This window comes from Neoarius graeffei, chromosome 16 (genome assembly GCF_027579695.1).
Source record: "Neoarius graeffei isolate fNeoGra1 chromosome 16, fNeoGra1.pri, whole genome shotgun sequence".
Lineage (NCBI taxonomy): Eukaryota > Metazoa > Chordata > Actinopteri > Siluriformes > Ariidae > Neoarius > Neoarius graeffei.
Window position 1 is genome coordinate 23,116,430 of NC_083584.1, and position 23,424 is coordinate 23,139,853.

General features: G+C 42.5%; 1 protein-coding gene across 1 annotated transcript in view; it reads left to right on the forward strand.

Moving 5' to 3' along the window:
- The window catches only part of cndp2 (carnosine dipeptidase 2), a 67,159-nt gene that overhangs the window by 4,996 nt on the left and 38,739 nt on the right, over positions 1 to 23,424 (forward strand). Inside the window, exon 3 of the mRNA XM_060942656.1 lies at positions 21,790 to 21,933. Coding sequence (XP_060798639.1) covers positions 21,790 to 21,933 — 144 coding nt within the window. The remainder of the gene's footprint in view (positions 1 to 21,789; positions 21,934 to 23,424) is intronic.

Consider the following 23,424-nt stretch of genomic DNA (forward strand, 5'->3'; position numbering starts at 1 on the left):
CATTCCATTTGTAAAAGGGGATATCACTGATAACATTAGCTTAAAGTATGTCATTCCACCTGGAAATGCTGTCATTCCATTTGTAAAAGGTGATATCACTGATGACAACCTAAAAGTATGTCATTCCACTTAGAAACAGTCATTCCATTTCATGAGCTGAAAGCATGTCATTCCACCTACATTTCAATTGTTATTCCATTTATAAGAATCTGAATGACAAGGGACCATTTATTGTTCAAATCACTAGCTGTCATTCCATTTCATGCGTCATTCACTTTAGGGAGTCCCTTCCTTTTTCCGTTTTTTTTTTTTCCCGGTTTTTTCTCTTTTTCTTTTTTCGGAAGAACGCCGAGACCGGAAGCTTTCTTTTTCTCTCCTCCTGTGTAAAGTCCACAAGCGGAGGACATCCACATCTGATCTGCTTTAATATCAACAGATCTTCATTTAAGGTATGTGAATCTTTTTATCATGGCACACCTTCAGCCTGTTCAGTGTGCTGAGTGCAGGATGTTTAGTCATTCTTCCTCCGTCACTAGCGATAGCTTTATTAGCTTTACTTGTGGTAAGTGCAGATTAGTTAGCTCTCTGACGGAGAAGATTACAGTGCTAGAAGTGCGTGCCCAGGCTTTAGAGCAGGTTAGTGAGCGTGAGAACAGTGTAGTTTCTGTTAGGGAAAGTCTGGACGCCCTAGGTGGAGTTAGCAATCCCCCAACTCTGGCATTAGAGCCCTTACAGCGGGGCAAATGGGTGACGGCTCGGCGGCATAAGCGTAGAGCCAAAGCTACCGCTGAGGCTCGCCCGCGGGAGCACCACTCCTCTCCGCGTCACGTGTCGAACAGGTTTGCTCTCCTTAGTGATGCACCCACTGAGAAACCTGAAAGAGCTCTGGTTATAGGGGACTCTATCATACGGCACGTGAAATTAGCTCAGCCTTTAGGGGCACCAGCAGCTTTAGTCAGGTGTATACCGGGAGCCAGGGTGCCGGACATAGCAGGTAATCTTAGGGTCCTAGGCAAGCACAGGTTCTCAAAGATAGTTATCCATGCAGGAGCTAATGATATACGCCTTTCAGTCTGAGGTTACTAAGAGTAACTTTGTAGAGGTGTTTAAATTAGCGAAGGCGATGTCCGATGCTGTAGTATGCTCTGGCCCCATCCCAATGTGGTGTGGCGATATAGCTTACAGCAGGTTATGGTCGCTGAACTGCTGGCTGTCCAGGTGGTGCTCTGAAAACAGTGTGGGCTTTATAGATAATTGGGCTAATTTTGAGGGCACTGCTGGCCTGTTAGGGTGGGACGGTATCCATGATTTTGTATTTTGTAAGCATAGGTCATAGTCTCAGAACAGGCCTAGTAAATTTCTGACAATCCAGAGCCAAGGCCAGGGAGCAGACGAACAGGCTAAACCGACTGTCTGCTAGCTGCACAGAGTTGCCACTCAGGGCCCACTACATCGAGACTGTGTCTGTTCCCCGAGCTCAACAAAAAGGTAGAAATTTTCAGAGTTTGTTCCAGTAACCTAATCAATATAAAATTAGATCATACTGACTGTACTGCTGCTGCCAGCACCTTTGATCTAAAGGTGGGGCTATTAAATATTAGATCTCTTACATCTAAAGCGCTAATGGTTAATGAACTCATTACTGATCAGGAGTTTAATGTACTGTGTTTAACAGAAACATGGATTAAGCCAAATGAATATATAGCATTAAATGAAGCGAGTCCTCCTGGATACAGTTATATACACCAGCCTCGTCTAACTGGCAGAGGAGGAGGCGTTGCGGTTATTTATAACGATTATCTAGGTGTAACACAAACCTGGTTATAAGTTTAATACATTTGAAGTTCTTCATACTCGATGTATGTAGCCTCGAAAAATAAGTCTACCCAGTTAATTCCATTGCTTATTATTTACAGGCCCCCGGGGCCATATTCTGAGTTTCTTTCTGAATTTGCAGATTTTCTCAGATCTGGTTATTTCCTTAGACAAAGCTTTAGTTGTCGGAGATTTTAATATTCACTTCGATAACCCAGAAGACCCTTTAAAAACAGCGTTTGTGTCCATCTTAGATTCAGTCGGGATTAAGCAGAATGTCATAGGACCGACCCATAATGGTGGTCACACCCTTGATCTAATACTAACATTCAGATTAAACGTAGACAATATAGTCATACTTCCACAGTCTGAAGTTATCTCAGATCATTGTCTCATCTCATTCAAAACATGTCTGAGTAATAATGTATGCACCTCACCACGCTACTGTATTAAACGTACTTTCACGTCAACTACTGCACAGGGGTTTATAAATGATCTCCCAGAGCTGCCAACTTTGATTGGGTCACTGTCAGCCCCTGCAGAATTTGATCAGGCAACCGAATGCTGAGTCAACATTCCGCCATACTTTAGATAATGTAGCTCCTCTAAAAAGGAAAATGGTCAGAGACAAAAAATTAGCACCCTGGTATAAGGATGACACTCGCACATTAAAACAGACCACTCGAAAATTGGAACGTAAATGGCGTCAAACAAAATTGGTAGTGTTCAAATTGGCTTGGAAGGAGAGCTTCCTGAAGTATAGAAAAGCTCTTAGTGCTTCGAGATCAACATATTTCTCCTCCCTAATAGAAGATAACAAAAATAATCCTAGATTCCTATTTAATACTGTAGCAAAATTAACCAGGAATAAGTCCACTATCAACACGTGCACACCTGCAGTATGTAGTAGCAACGACTTCATGAATTTTTTTTTTTTTTTTTTTTTTAATGACAAAATTGAGAATATCCGACAAATTCAAACTACTAATTTAAGGTTAGACAATGAAAGTGACCTTGTAGTTAACAATATAACTGTATCAGTTATGTTTTACTCCCCTAAAAGAAACTAAATTACTTTCATTAATCTCTACATCAAAAGCCTCAACTTGTGTACTAGATCCCTTACCGACACATCTATTCAAACAGATAATGCCTGGAGTAATTGAACCGCTTCTAAAAATAATAAATTCTTCTCTTATGATTGGCTATGTACCCAAATTCACTAGCAGTTATCAAACCCCTGATTAAAAAACCTGACCTTGATCCCTGTCAGCTGTCCAATTATCGGCCAATATCAAACCTCCCCTTTATCTCCAAGATCCTTGAAAAAGCTGTGGCACAGCAGTTATGCTCATATTTACATAGGAATAACATCCATGAAATGTATCAGTCAGGATTTAGACCTCATCATAGCACAGAGACAGCACTGGTTAAAGTAGTAAACGACCTACTGTTGGCGTCTGATCAGGGCTGTGTCTCGCTACTTGTGTTGCTTGACCTTAGTGCAGCATTTGATACCATTGATCATTCCATTCTTCTGGATAGACTAGAAAATGTTGTGGGAGTTAAGGGAGTGGCCCTCTCCTGGCTCAGGTCTTATCTAACTGATCGTTATCAGTATGTTGATATAAATGGTGATATTTCTAGACATACCGAGGTAAAGTTTGGTGTTCCACAAGGTTCTGTCTTGGGTCCACTGCTTTTTTTTTTTTTCTCTCTCTCTCTCTCTATATATATATATATATATATGTGTGTGTGTATGTATGTGTTACCTCTGGGTGATATTATTCGTAAACATTGTATTAGTTTCCACTGTTATGCTGATGACACACAGTTGTATGTCTCTGCAAAACCTGATGAGAGACACCAGCTTAATAGAATTGAGGAATGTGTTAAGGACATTAGACACTGGATGCTTTATTAATTTCCTTCTGCTTAACTCTGACAAGACTGAAGTACTTGTACTAGGACCACATACAGCTAGAAGTAAGTTTTCTGATTACACAGTAACTCTGGATGGCCTTTCTGTTTCTTCATGTGCAGCAGTAAAAGACCTCGGAGTGATTATTGACCCCAGTCTTTCATTCGAAACTCACATTGATAACATCACCCAGATAGCTTTCTTTCATCTCAGAAATATTGCAAAGATAAGAAATTTAATGTCATTGCATGATGCAGAAAAACTAGTCCATGCTTTTGTTACCTCCAGGTTGGATTATTGTAATGCCTTACTGTCTGGATGTTCTAATAAGTGCATAAACAAGCTCCAGTTAGTTCAAAATGCAGCAGCAAGAGTCCTTACTAGAACTAGAAAATATGACCACATCACGCCTGTCTTATCCACACTGCATTGGCTCCCAATCAAATTTCGTATTGACTATAAAATACTACTGTTGACCTTTAAAGCACTAAATGGTCTCGCACCACAGTACCGGAGTGAACTTCTGCTCCTCTATGACCTGCCATGCCTACTTGGATCAAAAGGTGCAGACTATCTGCTGGTACCTTGTATAGTGAAGGCTACATCAGGGGGCAGAGCCTTTTCTTACAAAGCCCCACTGTTATGGAACAGCCTTCCAAGTAATGTTCGGGAATCAGACACAGTCTCAGCATTTAAGTCTAGGCTGAAAACATATCTGTTTAGTCAAGCCTTTTGTTAATGGTGTTTATGAGGTAAAGGAGTAGATCTGGAGGGTCCTCAGACAGTGTTTTGGTAAACTGGGATGTATGGATGCTGTCAGTCCCCACTCACTTGCTCACTCGAGTTTGTTGACGGTGTAGTGGCTGGCTGCTTTATGTCCCGGGGCTCCCTCATGCCTGTGTTACCTTCTGGCTCTCCTTTTAGTTATGCTGTCATAGTTGGTTAGTTGCCGGAGTCCCTGCTTGTACTTGGTGCAATATGTATACTGTTCCTACTTATTCAGGTGACATTGGGCATACCTAACCACCTGTTTTTTCTTTCCCTCCCCCCCACCCCAAATCTGTCCCTCTGAGTTACATGGAGTCAACAGGAAATCTTTTGGTGGAGAGGGTGGAGACCTCAACTGGCTATCGTAGCCTGCAGGGAATCGGCCGTCAGACATTCTGTCGCATGTCCCAGACCCGGTGAAATGTAACTGAATTGTCTTGGCCAGCCCTAAGGGTCCCATCTGCATCTCATCATTGCTGAGGAGTGTGCTCCCATCACCCAATCAAGCATCCAGCCAGAGCAGGTTATGATATTTTTTTACCATATTAACATGCCATTGTTGTGTGTTATGCCTGATGTAAAGACTCTCGTCTCTGCGAGCCTACCACACAGATTTAATACTTGTCATTTTTAGGGCATAACTAACAACGTGTTTCTCTTCCCCCCCCCCCCCCCCCCCCCCCCCCCCCAAATCTGTCCCTCTGAGTTACATGTTGATCCTGGGATTGAGATGCTGGCCTCTTCTGCCCCTCGGACCTGCTTGATCCATCCTGGTGCCCAGTGTCTGGTTGGAGTTTTATCGCACCGCTCCTGTGAAGGACGGCCCCATGAGGACAGTTGAGGGTTATACCTGTTAAAACTGTTAATATTATAGTCAGGCTGTCTGTTGCCCAAATGAGGATGGGTTCCCTTTTGAGTCTGGTTCCTCTCGGGATTTCTTCCTCATGTCGTCTGAGGGAGTTTTTCCTTGCCACCGTCGCCACAGGCTTGCTCATTGGGGATAGATTAGGGATAAAATTAGCTCATGTTTTAAGTCGTTCAAATTCTGTAAAGCTGCTTTGCGACAATGTTTGTTAAAAGCGCTATACAAATAAACTTGATTTGATTTGAATATCAGTTGTAGAGGCTTGTTCTTAGTGAGACCTTGAGAAAAGTGCTATAGCTTACACTGACGAAGTCTCTGATCCAAAGTAACTGTTTCCACTCTCAATGTCCATGTGCCTGGCAATAAAGGATTAATTCTTGAGAAGCGTGAGACAGTTCTAATTCTTCACATATGAATTCTAATTCTTCTAACCTTGTCACATGTTATTCATCATTTTAATCATGAAATAAATTACTTGTATGAAATTACACACTCAAATGAAATTATTTATACCTTTTTAACATAAATTGTAATTCACGTCTATATGAATTCTACTTTGGCCGCTACATACCCGGCCCCTAATTGCTTTCTATCCTAGAAACAATTACAACATCGAATGTACTTAACAGTCCTTTTCATCCTGCTTCTTGAAGCAGGCAGAGTTTGGTGATCGGTCGCTCAAGTTCATTCATCTTCGTTTTGACTCGAACCTTGCGGATGACTCCATGTTCGTCCTCCACAGTCTTCACGATTCTTCCCATTAGCCATGATCCTCTAGGGGCTGATTCGTCGACGATCAAGACTATATCTCCCGGGATGAAGTTGCGCGCTGGATGGTTCCATTTCTGTCTTTTCTGGAGTTGAGGCAAATATTCTTTGGTCCAGCGTTTCCAGAACACATCACTCATGTACTGGACTTGCCTCCATCTCTTGCGTGCATAAGTATCATCCTTATCAAAGCCACCCAGTGGTAGGTTAGGGTTAGTCTTGTGCTGTGGGTAAGGGCTTCCAAGTCATTTAATGTCATTCGAAGGCGTAGTGATAGGCCTACTATTCAAGATGGCTTCACATTCACAGAAGAACGTTTGAAGACCTTCCTTGTCCAAGCTTTGTTCTCTCAAAGTGGCACCCATGATCTTCCTGATGGAGCGGATGATTCTTTCCCACACCCCTCTGTGGTGGGATCCAGATGGTGGATTGAATAACCATGTGATGTCACGTTGGAGCAAGCTATTCTCGATTTGTGAAGTATTCCATGCCTTTATTGCCTTTCTCAGCTCATGGTCGGCTCCAACGAAGTTGGTCCCGTTGTCGGATCTCATTTCCTTCACCTGACCCCTTCTCACAATGAAGCGACACAGAGCTTGAATAAAGGAGTCGGTCTCCAATGATGCCATTTCTATGTGGACTGCATGACATGCAAGGCAGGTGAATATCACACCATATCTTTTTAGACACTCTTCCCTGCTTGACGCTGAATGGCCCGAATAGATCCACACCAGTTCTGGTAAAGGGTGGTTCATTTGGTAGAACTCTGTTTCTTGGTAAGTCTGCCATCATTTGTGTGCCTGATGCACCATGTTGTCTTTGACAGGTAATACACCGAGACAGCATTCTTCTGATTGATGAGGGAGCGTCAATGATCCAGTACCTTTGGTGTGTGTGAGACAAGACATGATTACATCCACTGTGTCCTAAACACTCATGTGCGTCCTGGAGAATCAAGTCCGCCACGTGATGGTTCTTAGGGATGATCATCGGATGCTTGGCTTCGGCTGGCATGGATGCTCGACTGAGCCTCCCTCCAACGCGAAGGATTCCCTCTTCAAGTTGCGGATTGAGTCTGAAGATTCGACTACTCTTCTTAATGGAGTCCTTTCTCCGAAGAGCAGATATCTCCTCTTTGAAGTTATTGTTTTGACAATGGCTAATAATAGCAATCTCTGCTTTTTGCAGGTCATCCACAGTCAGGGAAGTATGTTTGAGACCCTTTTTGTAGCTCAACATCTTTGTTTATCCCTGCACAATCCTTTCAACCTCCCCCCCCCCCCCCCCCCTTCCTAGACAGGTTCATCAGGGTTTGCTTGAGTCGTGTGAACCACGCCACAGCCTTCTTGAGACGTATCCATGAAGAGTAGTATTGGATTAGTTGCTGCATTGTATCAGTGCTTTCTACTGTGGTAGCGTTAACCAGCACGCCTTTCTTCACCTCAGGGTCCTCAGCTGTGAGCTCTTCTAGGTGATTGGGTTCATCTGGCCACTCCCTTTCTGGTTTACTAAGGAAGCTGGGACCAGCAATCCAGACATCATTCCTCATGAAGGCATTCACCCTTTGACCCCTCGAGGTGTAATCGGCAGGATTCAACTGAGTGTTGACACAGCTCCATTGATGCACTTTTGATGCTTGCAGGATTATGGCAATCCTGTTTGCCACAAATGTTTTAAATCTGATGTTCTCATTGGCTATGTACTTGAGTACGGCAGTACTGTCTGTCCAAAACTTGGAATCTGATAGCGGCAACTGAAGCTCTTTCTTCAGCATGACATCCACCTTCACAGCTAAGGCAGCTGCCGTCAGCTCCAACCACGGGATGGTAGTTGGTTTCAGAGGGGTGACCCTCACCTTCCCCAAGACGAATGAACAGTGTACTTGGTTGCTGCTATTCTTCTGGACTAAGTACGTGACAGTACCATAGCCTATTTCACATGCGTCACAAAAGTGATGCAGTTGAGCTTGCACAGTTTTGCCAAATTCAGGTGGCTTAAAGCATAGTTACTCCAAAGTTAGTGAGCTGTTGGAGTTCTTCAGTCCACTTGATCCATTGTTGTGCGAGGTGTTCTGGCACAGTGTCATCCCAGGCTGTTCTTAGTCTACACAATTCTTGCAGAATGTTTCTAGCAGGTAGTATGACTGGTGACAACATTCCTAGTGGATCGTAGACAGAGCTCCTGGTAGACAGGATTCTGCTCATGGTGAGAGGCTTCTGCTCGATGTTCACCTGAAACTTGAACTGACCGGATGCACCATTGTACTCCCAAAGCTCTCTTGATGGCGAGTGAGTCCTGGTCGAGATCAAGATCTTTGACTTCTGTTGCTTGGTCCTCAATCGGAATGGTTAACAACACGTTTTGACTGTTGGTCGTCCATTTTGTCAGTCTAAAGCCTCCTGTTTGACAGATGGCCGTCAAGTCATGGAATAGCTTGATCGCTTCCTGTTCTGAGTTAACCGATTTTAGACAATCGTCGACGTAAAAATTGTTCAACACTGTCTCCACAGCTGCTGCATCAAAAGTACTCCTGTTGTCCTCAGCACATCTTCTCAGCGCGTAGTTCGCGCAGCTGGGTGAGGAGGTGGCTCCGAACAAGTGTACCTCCATTCTGTACTCCTGCAGCTCCTTTGAGATCCCTGTCAGGCCACCATAAAAACCTGAGAAGGTCTGTGTCTTCAGATGGGACCTTGACCTGGTGGAACATGGCCTCCACATCTGCCATGACTGCGATTGGCTCCTGATGAAATCGTGTTAAGACTCCAACCAGACTGCTTGTCATGTCAGGCCCTTGCAGTAGTTGCTCATTGAGTGTGGTTCCCTGATATGAAGCGCCACAGTTGAATACCACTCGAAGTTTATGCTTCTTGGGGTGGTAGACGGCATGATGTGGAATAAACCACACCTTTCCATCACTCCTGTTAAGCTCTTCGTCTGGGACTTTGACAGCGTATCCCTTGTTTATGACCTGGTTCATGAAGCTGACTTATTCCTCTTGGAACGTCTGGTTTCTCTGAAGCTTCTTTTTCATGTTGAGCGTTCGATGCTCCGTCATTGCTGTATTGTAAGGCATTTTCACATCTTTGTTTTTCAATGGCAATCCGATAGAGTAGTGACCGTCAACCAGTTTTGTGGATGTGGTGACTGTCCATAAACAGTTGATCTTCCTGTGACATCTCAAGCTGCTCTCCTTGAGCATTCTCGGGAAAATCATACTTGAATTGCTGGGTCCACAATTCAAGTCGAGCCACCAATATCCGATTCATTTGGATCTGTGGGTATCCGTCCTTTGACCAGCTTCCGATGTTCTCACGCAGTGGCCCATTCACTGTCCATCCCAAGACTGTATGTACTGCATACGGCCCATCTTTCACGCTGCAGATTACCTCTTTTGGCTCTAAAGCCTTTGCGACATCCGTCCCAATTAGAAGATCGATATCCGCCTTGATCAATGGAATTCGTACACCTCGTAAGTGTGGCCACCTATCCACGTCCTCTTGGGTTGGGATATTCTCCTGACTAGCAGGTATGGCCCTTTGCGTAAACACCAGTGAGCCCGACAGTCATCCCCCTCCAGACTGCTGACTTCTAGGTCTGGCAACACCTTGCAGGAGACGGTCTTTTGGTCTCCCATAGTGGTAAGTAGGATGTTCGCATTTTTTCCTTGCAGATTAAGGTCGTTGGCTAGCTTGTTAGTGCAAAAGGAGGCATTGCTCCCTGGATCCAGGAACGCATAACAAGTCAGCACCTTGTTGCCTTTCTTTGCCTTCACTCTCACCGGAACGATGGTGAGGACGGTTCCTGCACCCCCGGCCCCCATCTGAGAGCAAGTTTCCCCTGCATCCACGAATCCACTGACCACAGTTTGTTCTTCCTGTAAAAACTTCCCTCTTGGTTCCTCCCTTGAAGTGTCTTCTTTTGGTATGTCTTTAGGTTTCTGTTTTATGTGTAGGGTGTTTAGCTGAACACATCTCACAGCTCTTTTCACAGGTACTGCTCATGTGTCCTCCTATAAGACAGCTGTAGCAGAGTCCTTTTACTCTTAAGGAATTCCAATTTTTCTTTGTGTAGCTTTTTTTTTTTTTTTAAAAAGTTTCTTGCACTGTTCCCATGGTATGATCTCCTTGACAGAAGATGCATGGTTTCACGAAAGCCATATTCATGTTTGGTTTCTTCTCTTTAGCTTTCTTGTTCTCGGCACCAGCAACATCTTTCACTACTTTCTGCTCTTTAGCTTCAGTAGCTAGCGTTATGATGGTTTTCTTGCCAGCTGATTTTTCAGGTTGGCGCTTTGTTTGACCTGAGATTTCACCAAACATGGGGTGTGCTGCCATTTCAGCCTGTTTGGTTACAAATGACACCACGTCTTGGAACTTTGTTCGCCGGTCTTTCTTCTGAATGTCAATGGCGACACTCCTGAATTTCTCCCTCAGCTTGTATGGGAGCTTGGAGATGACTGTGCATGTTCGCAGCATTCTCCATCTCATCCAAGTACTCTAGATCCGACATTGCATTGTTACAGTTGATCAGAAACAGCGCATATGCTTCAAGTGCCTTAGCGTCGTCCGACTTGATGGTAGGCCAATTTAAAGCCTTGTCCAGGTATGCCATTGAGATCTTATTTGTCACCAAAGCGCTCCCTTAATAATTTCTTGGCTTCAGGGTAGCCCTGTTCAGGGTCCATATGAAAACAGCTGCACACTAAGTCATTAGGCTGACCACTTGTGTGCTGTTCCAAATAGTAAAGCCGATCTTTGCTGTTTTCAGTCTTGCTTTCTATGCGATGCTCGAAAGCTCTCATGAATAGATGGTATTCCATTGGATCTCCTTTAAAAACTGGAATATTCGGCGATGGCAGTGTAGATAGCCTTTGTTGCTTTATTAGACTCTGTTATCTCGTTTTGTCGTTGCATGACAGAAACCAGGTTATGTGTTTGCAGAATTGCCCTTTTGAATTAACAGGCACTTGTCGCACAACAGGCGTTGCATTAGCAGCTATTCCACCACTATGGCTATGCTGAGATACATTGCTAGCCCCACTGCTCCTATTGTGGCTGACATGTCTCTGAGTAGCCGTCAGTGAATCCACTCTACTGCCTTTAGAGCCGCTTGACACATCTGAGCCTTCATATTCTCTTAACACAGCTAATTTTGCATCTGATGCAGCGAGCTCTGCTTGTAACTCCAACTCTTCCTTTTCGGCTTCGAGCTGTAGCTCCTGCTTCTCCAAAGCCCTTTTCTGTTTCGATGCAGCTGCCTTGGTTAACAAATCAACTTTTTTCATTTAAACTTTTAAGCGCTCAGCGTGAACTGATGATACCACAGAGGCAGAAGAGACAGACTTGGCTTTTTTACTCTTTCTGGATGTAACTGAAGCGCTATCTTCAGGATTTACCTCATTGTTCACTCTTTCAGACTCTTCTATGCGAAGCATTGCATCTTGTATCCATGACCTAACTTCTCGCGCAAAATTGCATTGCTCATCATATCTTGGCTGAAACCAATTACTTTGATCTGTATTCATATTCCCTGTGCATCCAAGTTGACTGTACAGGTCTTTGACATCAGCATTTATCTTACTTAATTCTCCTATCAGCTCTTCATACTTGGTTAATAATTCCTTTGTTATAATTTCCACGTTTGCATCATCCATTAAATCACACTTTTTTTTTTTTTTTTTTTTTCTCAGTTTCCTTAGCTTTGCTCTTCTGGAGTCAATTCTTGTCTGCAGACTATTTTCCAATGACCGTTGTGTTGGTTTACCCTGATGTTTTTCCCCCAGAGGGCTTACAGTCCTTTCCTTTTCATCCGTCATGATTGCTTTGAACATCGGTCCGGTTTTTTTCCGATTCCACTTGCGACAGTCACGTTGCAGCCACGTCCACTTGTTGTCAATCACCAGCCACGAGTGTAGCATGTGATCGTGCTAGTTCAGAAGTCCCTCGGTAAATCTCTCGAATCTTCTTTCCAGTTTCAGCAAGCCTCTCCAGCGTTTTGTAATCCAATGTCACGCGAGTTTTGCTTACTATTGTAGAGGCTTGTTCTTAGTGAGACCTTGAGAAAAGTGCTATAGCTTACACTGACGAAGTCTCTGACCCAAAGTAACTGTTTCCACTCTCAATGTCCATGTGCCTGGCAATAAATCCACTTGAGATGTCTTGAAAGTTTAACTTTAATCCTCAGTTTAACAATTACAAAGGTTCTAAGATGCAGTGAGTCAGGCAAGAAAAACTGTTCGCTTCCACGGCTTCTTGAGATCTACCCTGAGAAGCGCGAGACCGTTCTTGTATAGCTGAATGAATTCTAATTCTTGAAGCGTGAGAGTTCTAATTCTTCAGAATTCTAATTCTTCTAACCTTGCCACATGTTCATTTTAATCATGAAATAAATTACTTGTATGAAATTACCCACTCAATTATTTATACCTTTTTAACATAAATTGTAATTCACGTCTATATGAATTCTACTTTGGCCACTACATCAGTACTGCATGGAGATTAATCTATGCAGATGGGGTTTTTATAGTTTAATTGCTATAATTTTTTTTTTTTTTTTATAGTTTAAAAGCGAAACTTTGACAGTCACATGAAAGCAATCACTAAATCGGCATTTTATCACCTAAAAAACATTTCCAAACTAAGAGGACTTGTGTCAAAAAATGACCTGGAAAAACTTATACATGCCTTCATCTCTAGTAGGGTTGATTACTGCAATGGCCTTTTCACAGGCCTGCCAAAAAAGACCATCAAATGACTTCAGCTGGTTCAAAATGCAGCAGCTAGGGTTCTCACATGAACAAAAAGAACAGAGCACATTACTTCAATTCTAAGGTCCCTTCACTGGCTTCCAGTAAGCTACAGAATTGACTTTAAAGCATTGCTGCTGGTGTACAAATCTCTAAATGGTACAGGGCCCAATTACCTCTGTGTTGCAGCGGCCTAACCAGGGCTTTGAACCAGAATTTTTTTCCTATTGGTTCGTTCCGAACAGAAACGGAATTTTAACGTTTCCGATTTTGGGTTCCACCATTAGACGTTCCCGAACTGGTTAGAACAAAAATTTCGTTCCTGGAATGGTTAATTACGTTCCCTGTCAGCTGTTTAACAAATGGCTATAAAATTGTCTCATCCAGCTTAAGCCAAATGTAGGCTAATTCTATTACAGCCTTCATTAAATAAGACAAGAAATAATTCAAAACAATTATTTCAAATGTTGGCAATTTGGATTCTCAGTATGTCTTCCCATCTACACAAACAGAAAGTGCCAAAAATGAAAGAACTTTAGTGTGTTACCAAAGGCTAGTCAGGCCCTATACAGGGCTTTCCACAAGCGCCGGCTGCCGGCCATACAGCCGGCACACAATTAAGTCCAGCCGGCTACTTTAATGACTATTTTTGTAGCCCACAGGTTCTAAATTTTTCGATTTTAATAAAATTAAATGTTTATCTAACGGACTGACAATGTCAAACTGAACCACGCACTCATTTAAGTTGTGATTCGCGCTGTTTGTACCGATAACCACAAATTCCCCGCCAACTTCGCTGATCCGTGGCCCCGACATGCGGTGTGCGCGCACTCGGCGGAGTTTGTTTTTAACCCCCCTGGGCTGGCTACTTGTGTCATGGCTGGCTAGTATGAGCCTTAGTGGAAAGCCCTGTATGCATTGATAGGCTAACAGAGGTTAACATCATTTGATGTTCGCGAGCCTCTCATTAACGTGGACAAATATATTGATATCGTGTTTGAAATTGACATTTTTGAATAATCATAGACTGCAATATCCACCTCTTATTTAAGATGTGGAGATGTGATAGTAGTCCACCCTCCCGCTCTCTCCATTCAGTCAGCAAACGTCACACAGGAAGTGAACCCCAGCGGGTTATAGAAACCTGCGCAGGAGAAGAATGACTACTTTTTTTTTTTAATTTTATTTTTTTATTTGTAGGCTACGGAAACTTTGAGGAACGAAATAAAAACTGGTATTAACCAGTTACCGTTATTTTTAATAAGCGTTTCTGTTCCGGAACATAATAGTTTCTGGTTTCGTTTCTGTTCCATGTGAAATAGAAAGTTCCCGGTTTTCGTTCCTTGAACCGGTTCAAAGCCCTGGGCCTAACCCAACCAGATCTACCAGATCGCAGCAGCAAAATTTACTGGTAAAACCTGTTAAAACAGTGTGGTGAAGCAGCTTTTAGCTACTATGCAGTACAGCTATGGAACAAACTCCCAGAGGACATTAAAAATGCTCCTGCTGTTGGCAGCTTCAAATCTAGATTAAAGACCAAGCTGTTTTCAGATGCTTTCTGCTAACTGATTAATATCGTCACACCCAGAGCAGTGGGTGGCTGTGCTAACAGTGCTCAGGAAGCAGTTGGGAGTTGGGTGCCTCGCTCAAGGCCACCTCAGCCCAAGGCTGTCCCATATTAACCTAACCGCATGTCTTTGGACTGTGGGGGGAAACTGGAGCACCCGGAGGAAACCTACGCAGACACAGGGAGAACATGCAAACTCCACACACAGGCCCTCGCCGGCCACTGGGTTCAAACCCAGAACCTTCTTGCTGTGAGGTAACCGTACTAACCACTACACCACCGTGCTGAGTTTGCATGTTCTCCCCGTGTCTTTGTGGGTTTCCTCCGGGTGCTCTGGTTTCCCCCACAGTCCAAAGACATGCAGTTAGGTTAATACGGGATGGCCTTGGGCTGAAGGTGCCCTTGAGCAAGGCACCTAACTCCCAACTGCTCCCTGGGCGCTGTTAGCACGGCTGCCCACTGCTGTGTGTGTGTGCTCATTGCTCACGTGTGTGTGTTCACTGCTTCAGATGGGGTAAATGCATAGAGGAACTTCACAAGTGTGTGTTGAATAAAGTTGTTCTTTTTCTTTCTAGTCCCTTTTTTTTTTTTTTTTTTTTTTTTTTTTTAAATTCTTTAGGTCACAAAATGAAGATTGGTAGTTAATCTGAAATTCAGATGCATAACATTTTTATTTAAACCTGACTTAACTTAAAATGACTTTTTTTTTTTTAAAAGTCTAGCCTACAGGGTTCTGCCTGGGTTCTGAAAAAAAAAATTCCCCACTTTTTCTTCCATGAAAAATCAAGTCAAAAGTGTTCACGTTTTCTTTTTCTTCACTTAGTCTTTTTTTTTTTTTTCTTTCTTACAACTTATAAAAGTGGACGTAATACAGGTTTATACCAACCAAACTGGGGCAATTCAAATATTTGTACAGGCTTCTCCATTACAAATAAAATTGAGGCACCACTCCAACCTCTAAAGAGACTTTGGGTGTTTTCACACCTGGTCCCCTTTAAAGGAACCAGACTCAGTCCTCAAAAAGTGGACCAACAGAAAAAGAACTCAGTTCTTTGTGTTCATACTGTGAATTTATTACAAAGAGGACTGGGTTCTCTTTCTGGTCCCTTTAAGCTTTGATGGGGCCTCAGTCCTCTTTCTGTTCACACCAGGTCCTCTAGAGCCCTCAGACCCCCAGTGCACGGAATTCTGGGTAATTTTCTCTTGAATCAAAATGTCTGCTGCCATGCTTGCCCTGCTGTATTCTTTGATCAAAATAGTGCGGATTAAGGAAAATACTTATTCCAGCAGCTGTGGCAAGTTCCAAAAGGAAGTTGTTTCCCTGCTACAGTCACGTGACCAACTACAGCAAACGAAGAAGGTTAAACTACAGTGAAAAAGGCAAAGTGAACCCGGTGCGCTTTTTGTTCACAATGCGCAGATTAGGTGAACCGTACCATTGATGTTTAGCGAACCGTACTGAGACCACCTCCTGAGGTGGTCTCAGTGCAGTTCGCTTTAAAGGGGTCTGGGTACGGTTAGTGTTCTCACATGTGCAAAAAATGCTGAGTCATCGATCTGAGTTCGGTTAGATGGCTGAAAGGGACAGGGTGTGAAAACACCCTTTGATTTTGGGCGTGCCGTGCACAATCAAGCTAAACTAAACCTCTTTTGTTTGCGCTTACCTAAGGCTATTTTAGCATGCAATTATTCAAAAGAGGTATTGGGACTTCCTTTAGGCTTCAGCAGAAAAACTTGTTTGACAGTTGAACACAGTCGAGAAGAATCTTGGAACAACCAACAGTGAAGGAATCAGAATTTCCTGTCAATTTATGAACCGAACACAGAATGACACTGGGGTTTTCATCATACCGTTCGTTAGCCCAGGGGTGTTTCTATTCTAGCTATTGACCAGTCCATGTCCAGTTTTCCTGGGACTTGTATTTTTAAAGGAGATTGGCATCAATAAATTGGGGAGGTTATATCTAACTTGACAAGATATCACCCACACACATTCAAAGGTTATGACATCTTTAGTGATTTTTGCACTGCCCTTTTTAAAATTTATGTAGTTGACTTCAATTTCTGTCTCATTATTAAGGTATTATCAACACCCATGATGTCTCAGGAAACTGACACGTGTCAACTGATTTATTAAATCTCACTAGTAAAATCAATCAGTTTCATAAAAATATCATTTCTCACTCGTGTATCTCTGCTTTAGGACCACAAAGGCACAAATTCTAAGTTGCATTATTGTATTGCAATATTCAAAATCCTAGATCACATCCAAATCAGTTGTTTTCTATGGAGCTTTTTTTTTTTTTTTTTGGAGGGTGAAAATACCCAGGGCTACACTGTAAGTGATTTGTTGTTTTAACTTGGTTAGTACCCGAGCTGCCTTAAAATTGAGTTCATTGAAATTCGTATAGTAAGTTAACACAATGAGGTGAACAATTTAACTTGCTATATGAATTTCAGTGAACTCAATTTTAAGGCAGCCTGGGTTCTAATTTTATTTTTTTAAAAGTTTAAACTTTTTTTTTTTGTGTATCCCCGAGTAATGGATCCTAATGATGCCACTGCATTTGCCATGGGAATGTAACATGCCACACCACCCGAAACGTGGCTCCCTTCAGTTGCTTGCCAGCTGACAGCACTTTCACTTTCTTTTTTAAAACCGACCCCGTGTTACTGATGCTGCCTGATGTGCTCGGGGACAGTCTGGGCTCTGAGCATGCCTCCCCATGGCTGTTTCAGCCCTTAAATGATCTTCAGTGCTTGAAGAAATCCGCCCCAAAAACTTCGTCAGCTTAGACTGTGCCATTGTTCGGTTCACGCAGAGATGATTACGCTACCAGACCAGGCCGATCAAGACGCGTTGTGATTGGTCCAAAGCTTGTTGCTCATTTGGTCATTATATGGAGTTGATTTTTATTGGTCACAAGCACGTGCTCATTGTTTACACTCTGGCTTCCCGCCGTCTCTTCACTGGGGTTGGATTTCAGCAAACGGAGGGATTTGTGGAGGAATTTCTATAAAAGATGGCTTATGATAAAAATAACAAATACATTCATCACTGACGACTGCTAGTCATTTTCTGTTTGTCAGTGATGGATTATGTTTGTTGTTAAGCGTGATGAGCACCAGTGAGAACCCTGCTGGCCTTTACTTTAGGTTAAGCTACCTACCATACAGCTGTTTGTTGAATTGTTTCATTTTGATCAAATTTCTTGTATTTTTGTTTGAACTTTCCTTTTAGTCTCTTACAATGACATTGAGAGGTGGACAAAGTACCCAACTTCATTACTTAAGTCAAAGTACAGATCCCACTGGTTAAATGTTACTCCAATACAAGTGAAAGCTGTCCAGTCAAATTTTTACTTAAAGTACTGAAGTACTTGCTTTTTAAAAATACTTTTATTTTTAATACATTTTCTGTCAATGCATTGTTGTATTATTGCCACAACGCTTACAAAACCTGAGGCAGCCAACTGGATTTACTGACTTGTAGAACCTGTAGAACAAACGCCTGGTAGGATGTTACAAAATGAAACAGAAGTTAACTGAAAAATAACCTTTTTTTTTTTTTAAACTGTTAAATTGTAACCCTCCTCCCCACCCCCACAAAGCAGCATGGTAGTGTTCTGACCCAGCTGTGGCAGTGTGTGCACACGTGTGTATGTTAATCAGGAAGACTGTGGAATAGCTGTAAATGCAGCTTGCTCAGAAAATAAAAGTGACAATCCAACCTGCTTAAACCCAGGTCCACACCTCGAACTTAATAACTGCCCAACGGCAACACTGCTTTAAGCAAGACAAAAATGTAAGACCATCATCTGACATCAAAAGAAAAAATTCCAACAATTTGTTGTGACTGACTAGTACAATACTGTCCATCTCACAGGTCTCGTGCACGTGTATGTATTCATGCACATATGAATCTGCCTGTGGAACCATGGTGGTTTAACGTTAAGCTACCTAGTCAGTAAAGCTCCACCTGACATGCAAGCAAACTCTTTTCAAACTCAATCATATTGGGTAGCCAATATTGGTAGAAAAGAAATATTTCTATATTGTTTATTTGACAAAATTATGCTAAAACATTTCTGAAAGGACTTCAGGTAAGTTAATGTTATTCATGTTTACGTAACTCCATTTTTTACATGCTAATTAACAGTATCCAAGTTAACTAGCTATGTGTTAACGTTAGCCGTGGACAAGGCGATGGCAACTTGGTGGGTAAATCCATAGAAAGTCATTTGACTAACCAGACTGCACAGCTATTGCAACGTTATTGCTAGATCTAAAAGCACAGACAACTTCATTGGAAGCTTTCTCTTGGAATAAAATGCTTACATACCTCAACATGTTTCCGCAGGTTGGACGGCGAGTTTTTGTAGGGCGTGATGTGGTTCATTTTCGGCAAACATTTAAAACAAAACCACTCTTTAATCCTTTCAGAAAACTGAAACATGGGTTCTAGGTAAAGCTATAGGTGCATGCATTCTCCAGAAGAACCATCTTCCATTCTGCCATCGAATGATCATGTTCAAATAATGCTGCTGAGAAATTACGGATCTTGATTTTATCCAGTCTATGGATGTGATGTGACCCTAGTGATTACTGATAGGCTGTCTCACTGTCACCTGCGAAAAAAACCAATCATGTTTTAGAAAAGGAAAAAACATCCACTTTCAAAGCTGCTTCATAGTAACGAGGACCTTGATAGAAATGTAGTGGAGTAAAAAGTACAATATTTTGTCTTTCAAATGTAGTGAAGTTTGTCATAAGTTGTCAAAATTAATACTCAAAGTACAGATACTCAGTGTACTTAAGTACAGTACTCAAGTAAAAGTACTTCATTACTGTCCACCTCTGAACATTTTAAATCAAGATAATCAGTACATTTATACCAAAGACATAAGTGATCAAATTTTATGGATAGAAAATGAATATATTTTGTACTAAATGCTCCTGATCCCTTCCTGTTTCATTTTAATGTGGTTAACTCCTGAATTTACACATGTCTTTGATGAATGATAAACACAGTATCTGAAACAGTGCCCTTTTGTTAGTGGTGCTTTAGTTTGTGAACCCTTTAGTTTCTGTATTTCTGCATAAATATGACTTAAAAAAATCAGGTTTTCAAGTCTTAAAAGTAGATAAAGAGAACCCAATTAAATGAGAACTATATTGTACTGTACTTGGTCATTTATTTATTGAAGAAAATGATCCAAAATTATACATCCGTGAGTGGAAAGGTATGTGAAACTCTAGGATTTGGGTGTTTTCAATCAGGTGCCAGTGTGTGCCCTGTTTTATTTAAAGACCAGAGGTCTATCAGAGCATGATCTTCACAGCACATTTTTATGGGAGTGTACCATTGCATGAACAAAAGTTTCTAAGGACCTCAAAGAGTTGATGCTCATCGGGTTGGAAAAGGTTACAAAACCTCCGTAAAGAGTTTGTAGTGTACTCCACCAATCCTCAGTCAGACAGATGGAGGACCTTCAAGATCACGGTCATGCTCCACAGGAGTGGTCAACCAACCAAGCTCACTCCAAAAGCAAAGCGTGTAACAGTCCGCAAGGTCACACAGGAACCCAGGGTAACTTCTAATTTGCTAAAGGCCTCTTACAATGGCTAATGTTCATGAGTCCACCATCCGGAGAACACTGAACAACAATGGTGTGCATGGCAGGGTTGCAAGGAGAAAGCTACTGCTCTCCAAAAAGAACATTGCTGCCCGTCTACAGTCTGCTAAAGATCACACGGACAAGCCAGAAGGCTACTGGGAAAAAAAAATTGTGTATGGATGAGACCAAAATAGAACTTTTTGGTTTCCATTGCATTCCAGTACAAGAACCTTATCCCATATGTGAAACATGGTGGTAGTAGGATCATGGTTTTGACTGACTTGTTTTGCTGCATCTGGGCAAGGCCAAGGACGAGTTGCCGTTATTGATAGAACAGTGAATTCTGAATTAGTCTAGAGATTATGAAAGGAACATGTCAGGACATGTGCCTGTGAACTGAAAGAGAAAGTGAGTAATGCGGAAAGACAACAGTCCTACGCATGCAAATTGTTCTACCAAAGAATGGTTAAAGAAGAATAAAGTGAATGTTTTGGAATGACTAAGTCAAAATCCTGACCTTAATCCAATAAAAATGCAGTGTGAGCAGTTCATGTGAGGAAACCCACCAACGTCTCAGACTTGAAGCTGTTCTGTACAGAGGAACAGGTTAAAATCCCTCCAAGCTGACATGTGGGACTGATCAACGGTTACCAGAAACGATTATTTGCAGTTCTTGTTGCACAAGGGGATGTGACCAACTACTGAAAGCAAAGGTTCACATACTTTTCCAGTCACTGATATGTAATATTGGTGAAACTGCAACCGGTGGTGAGTGTCAGGCCTGGGAGAACTTGAGTACTAGGGAAAGGGGAGTTACCCCTTAATCACCATTGCTCCCATGTTTGCTCTGACCTGGAGTGGTAGCACCTGCCTGGATTCCAGCTATGGGTTAAATAGTACATCACCACTGGCAGCAGGGTGCTTTTTGGTGCAATGTGGCAGATGAATCCAACAGGGTCAATTACACACCACCAGATGGCATGTGCAAGAGCCACTCAAATGGCCAACGGATGGCATCACTCGGCAAGTCCGTTGTCACTGCGGGGCAACTTCCATACCTGTCAGGTCTGTGGCACATTTGTACATCACTTGGCGTCAGGTCTGGAGGTCCAGAGAGCCAACACAATGGGGGCATGACATCGTTTGTCTTACCTTACTGTGCAAGACGCTTTGTTAGGAGAGGAGAATGGTATGTGAGAGCTCATGAGGCCAGACGTCCCATGGCGGCTTGGCTGGGCCATTTGTGCCACCGGTGCAGGCGGCTGTGTCGCTCTGGTGTGGGCCTTGTGGCCCATCTGCGTTTCTGTGCATCCTAATGAAGCAGTCATCATTGCTAGCGATGGGCTGCCGATTTATGCCAAATAAATTACCAAGTATAATTTTCTCATTTGTTTAATTGGGTTCTCTTTATCTACTTTTAGGACTTGTGTAAAAACCTGATGATCTTTTAGGTCATATATCATATTCTAAAGGGTTCACAAACTTCCAAGCACCACTGAACCTACAAATATATTTTATGGGTATTCTCTGCCCTCTAGGGTACATCACTTGGACAGTAATGTATTGTAGTTTATTGAAATATTTCATAAGTGCATTGGTTATACTGTATTATACTTTCAGACCTGACTACAAATTGGCAAACTCTCTAATGCTATTTACTCCCATTTATTTGAAATATATTGAACCTGCCTCTTTAACGACAAGTGGTTTTGTGTAACGCAGCGCCTGGCTAAGTGGGTGGCCGTGCAGAGTGTCTCAGCCTGGCCTGAGAAACGTGGAGAGATCAAGAAAATGATGGAGATGGCAGCCAAAGATATAGAGAAGCTTGGAGGAACAGTGGAGTTGGTGGACATCGGAAAACAGAAGGTGGGGTTTCTGACTTGTGCTTGGTGAACTTGTTTTGTGTATTCAACCTTGGTGAGATGGCAGCAGGGTGGTGCAGTGGTTAGCACCGTCACCTCTGGGTTCAAACCTGCTGGCTTTTCTGTTTGGCATTTTGCATGATGTGTGGGTTTCCTCCCACATTCCAGAGACAAGCAGATTAAGTCACCTGGGTACTCTAAATTGTCCATACAGTGCCTTGAAAAAGTATTCATACTCCTTGAACTTTTTCACATTTTTCCACCTTACAACCACAAACTTAGTTTTTATTGAGATTTTATGTGATAGACCAACACAGAGTAGCACATAATTGTGAAGTGAAACGAAAATAATAAATGGTCTTCAAAATTTTAAACAAATAATCTGAAAAATGTGATGTGCATTAGTATTCAGCCCCCCTGTGTCAATACTTTGTAGAGCCACCTTTTGCTGCAATTACAACTGCAAGTCTTTTGTGGTACGTCTCTACCAGCTTTGCACATCTAGACACTGAAATTTTTGCCCATTATTCTTTGCAAAATAGCTCAAGCTCAGCCAGATTGGATGGAGAGCGTCTGTGAACAGCAATTTTCAAGTCTTGCCACAGATGCTCAATGGGATTTAGGTCTGGACTTTGACTGGGCCATTCTAACACATGAATATTCTTTGATCTAAACCATTCCATTGTAGCTCTGGCTGTATGTTTAGGGTCATTGTCTTGCTGGAAGGTGAATCTCCTTCCCAGTCTCAAGTCTTTTGCAGCCTCCAACAGGTTTTCTTCCAGGATTGCCCTGTATTTAGCTCCATCCATCTTCCCATCAACTCTGACCAGCTTCCCTGTCCCTGCTGAAGAAAAGCATCCTCATAGCATGATGTTGCCACCACCATGTTTCACAGTGGGGATGGTGTGTGCAGGGTGATGAGCAGTGTTAGTTTTCCGCCACACATGGCGCTTTGCATTTAGGCCAAAAAGTTCAACTTTGGTCTCATCTGACCAAAGCACCTTCTTCCACATGTTTGCTGTGTCCCCAACATGGCTTCTGGCAAACTGCAAACAGGACTTCTTATGCCTGTCTTTCAACAATGGCTTTCTTCTTGCCACTCTTCCAAAAAGGCCAGATTTGTGGAGTGTACGACTTAGTTGTCCTGTGCACAGATTCTCCCACCTGAGCTGTGGATTTCTGCAGCTCCTCCAGAGTGATCATGGGCCTCTTGGCTGCTTCTCTGACCAGTGCTCTCCTTGCTCGCTCTGTCAGTTTAGGTGGACAGCCATGTCTTGGTAGGTTTGCAGTTGTGCCATACTTTTTCCATTTTTGAATGATGGATTGAAAAATGCTTCTTGAGATGTTCAGAGCTTGGGATACTTTTTTTTTTTTTTTTTTTTTTTTAATAACCCTGCTTTAAACTTCTCCAGAACTTTATCCCTGACCTGTCTGGTGAGTTCTTTGGTCTTCATGATGCTGTTTGTTCTTCAGTGTTCTCTAACAAACCACTGAG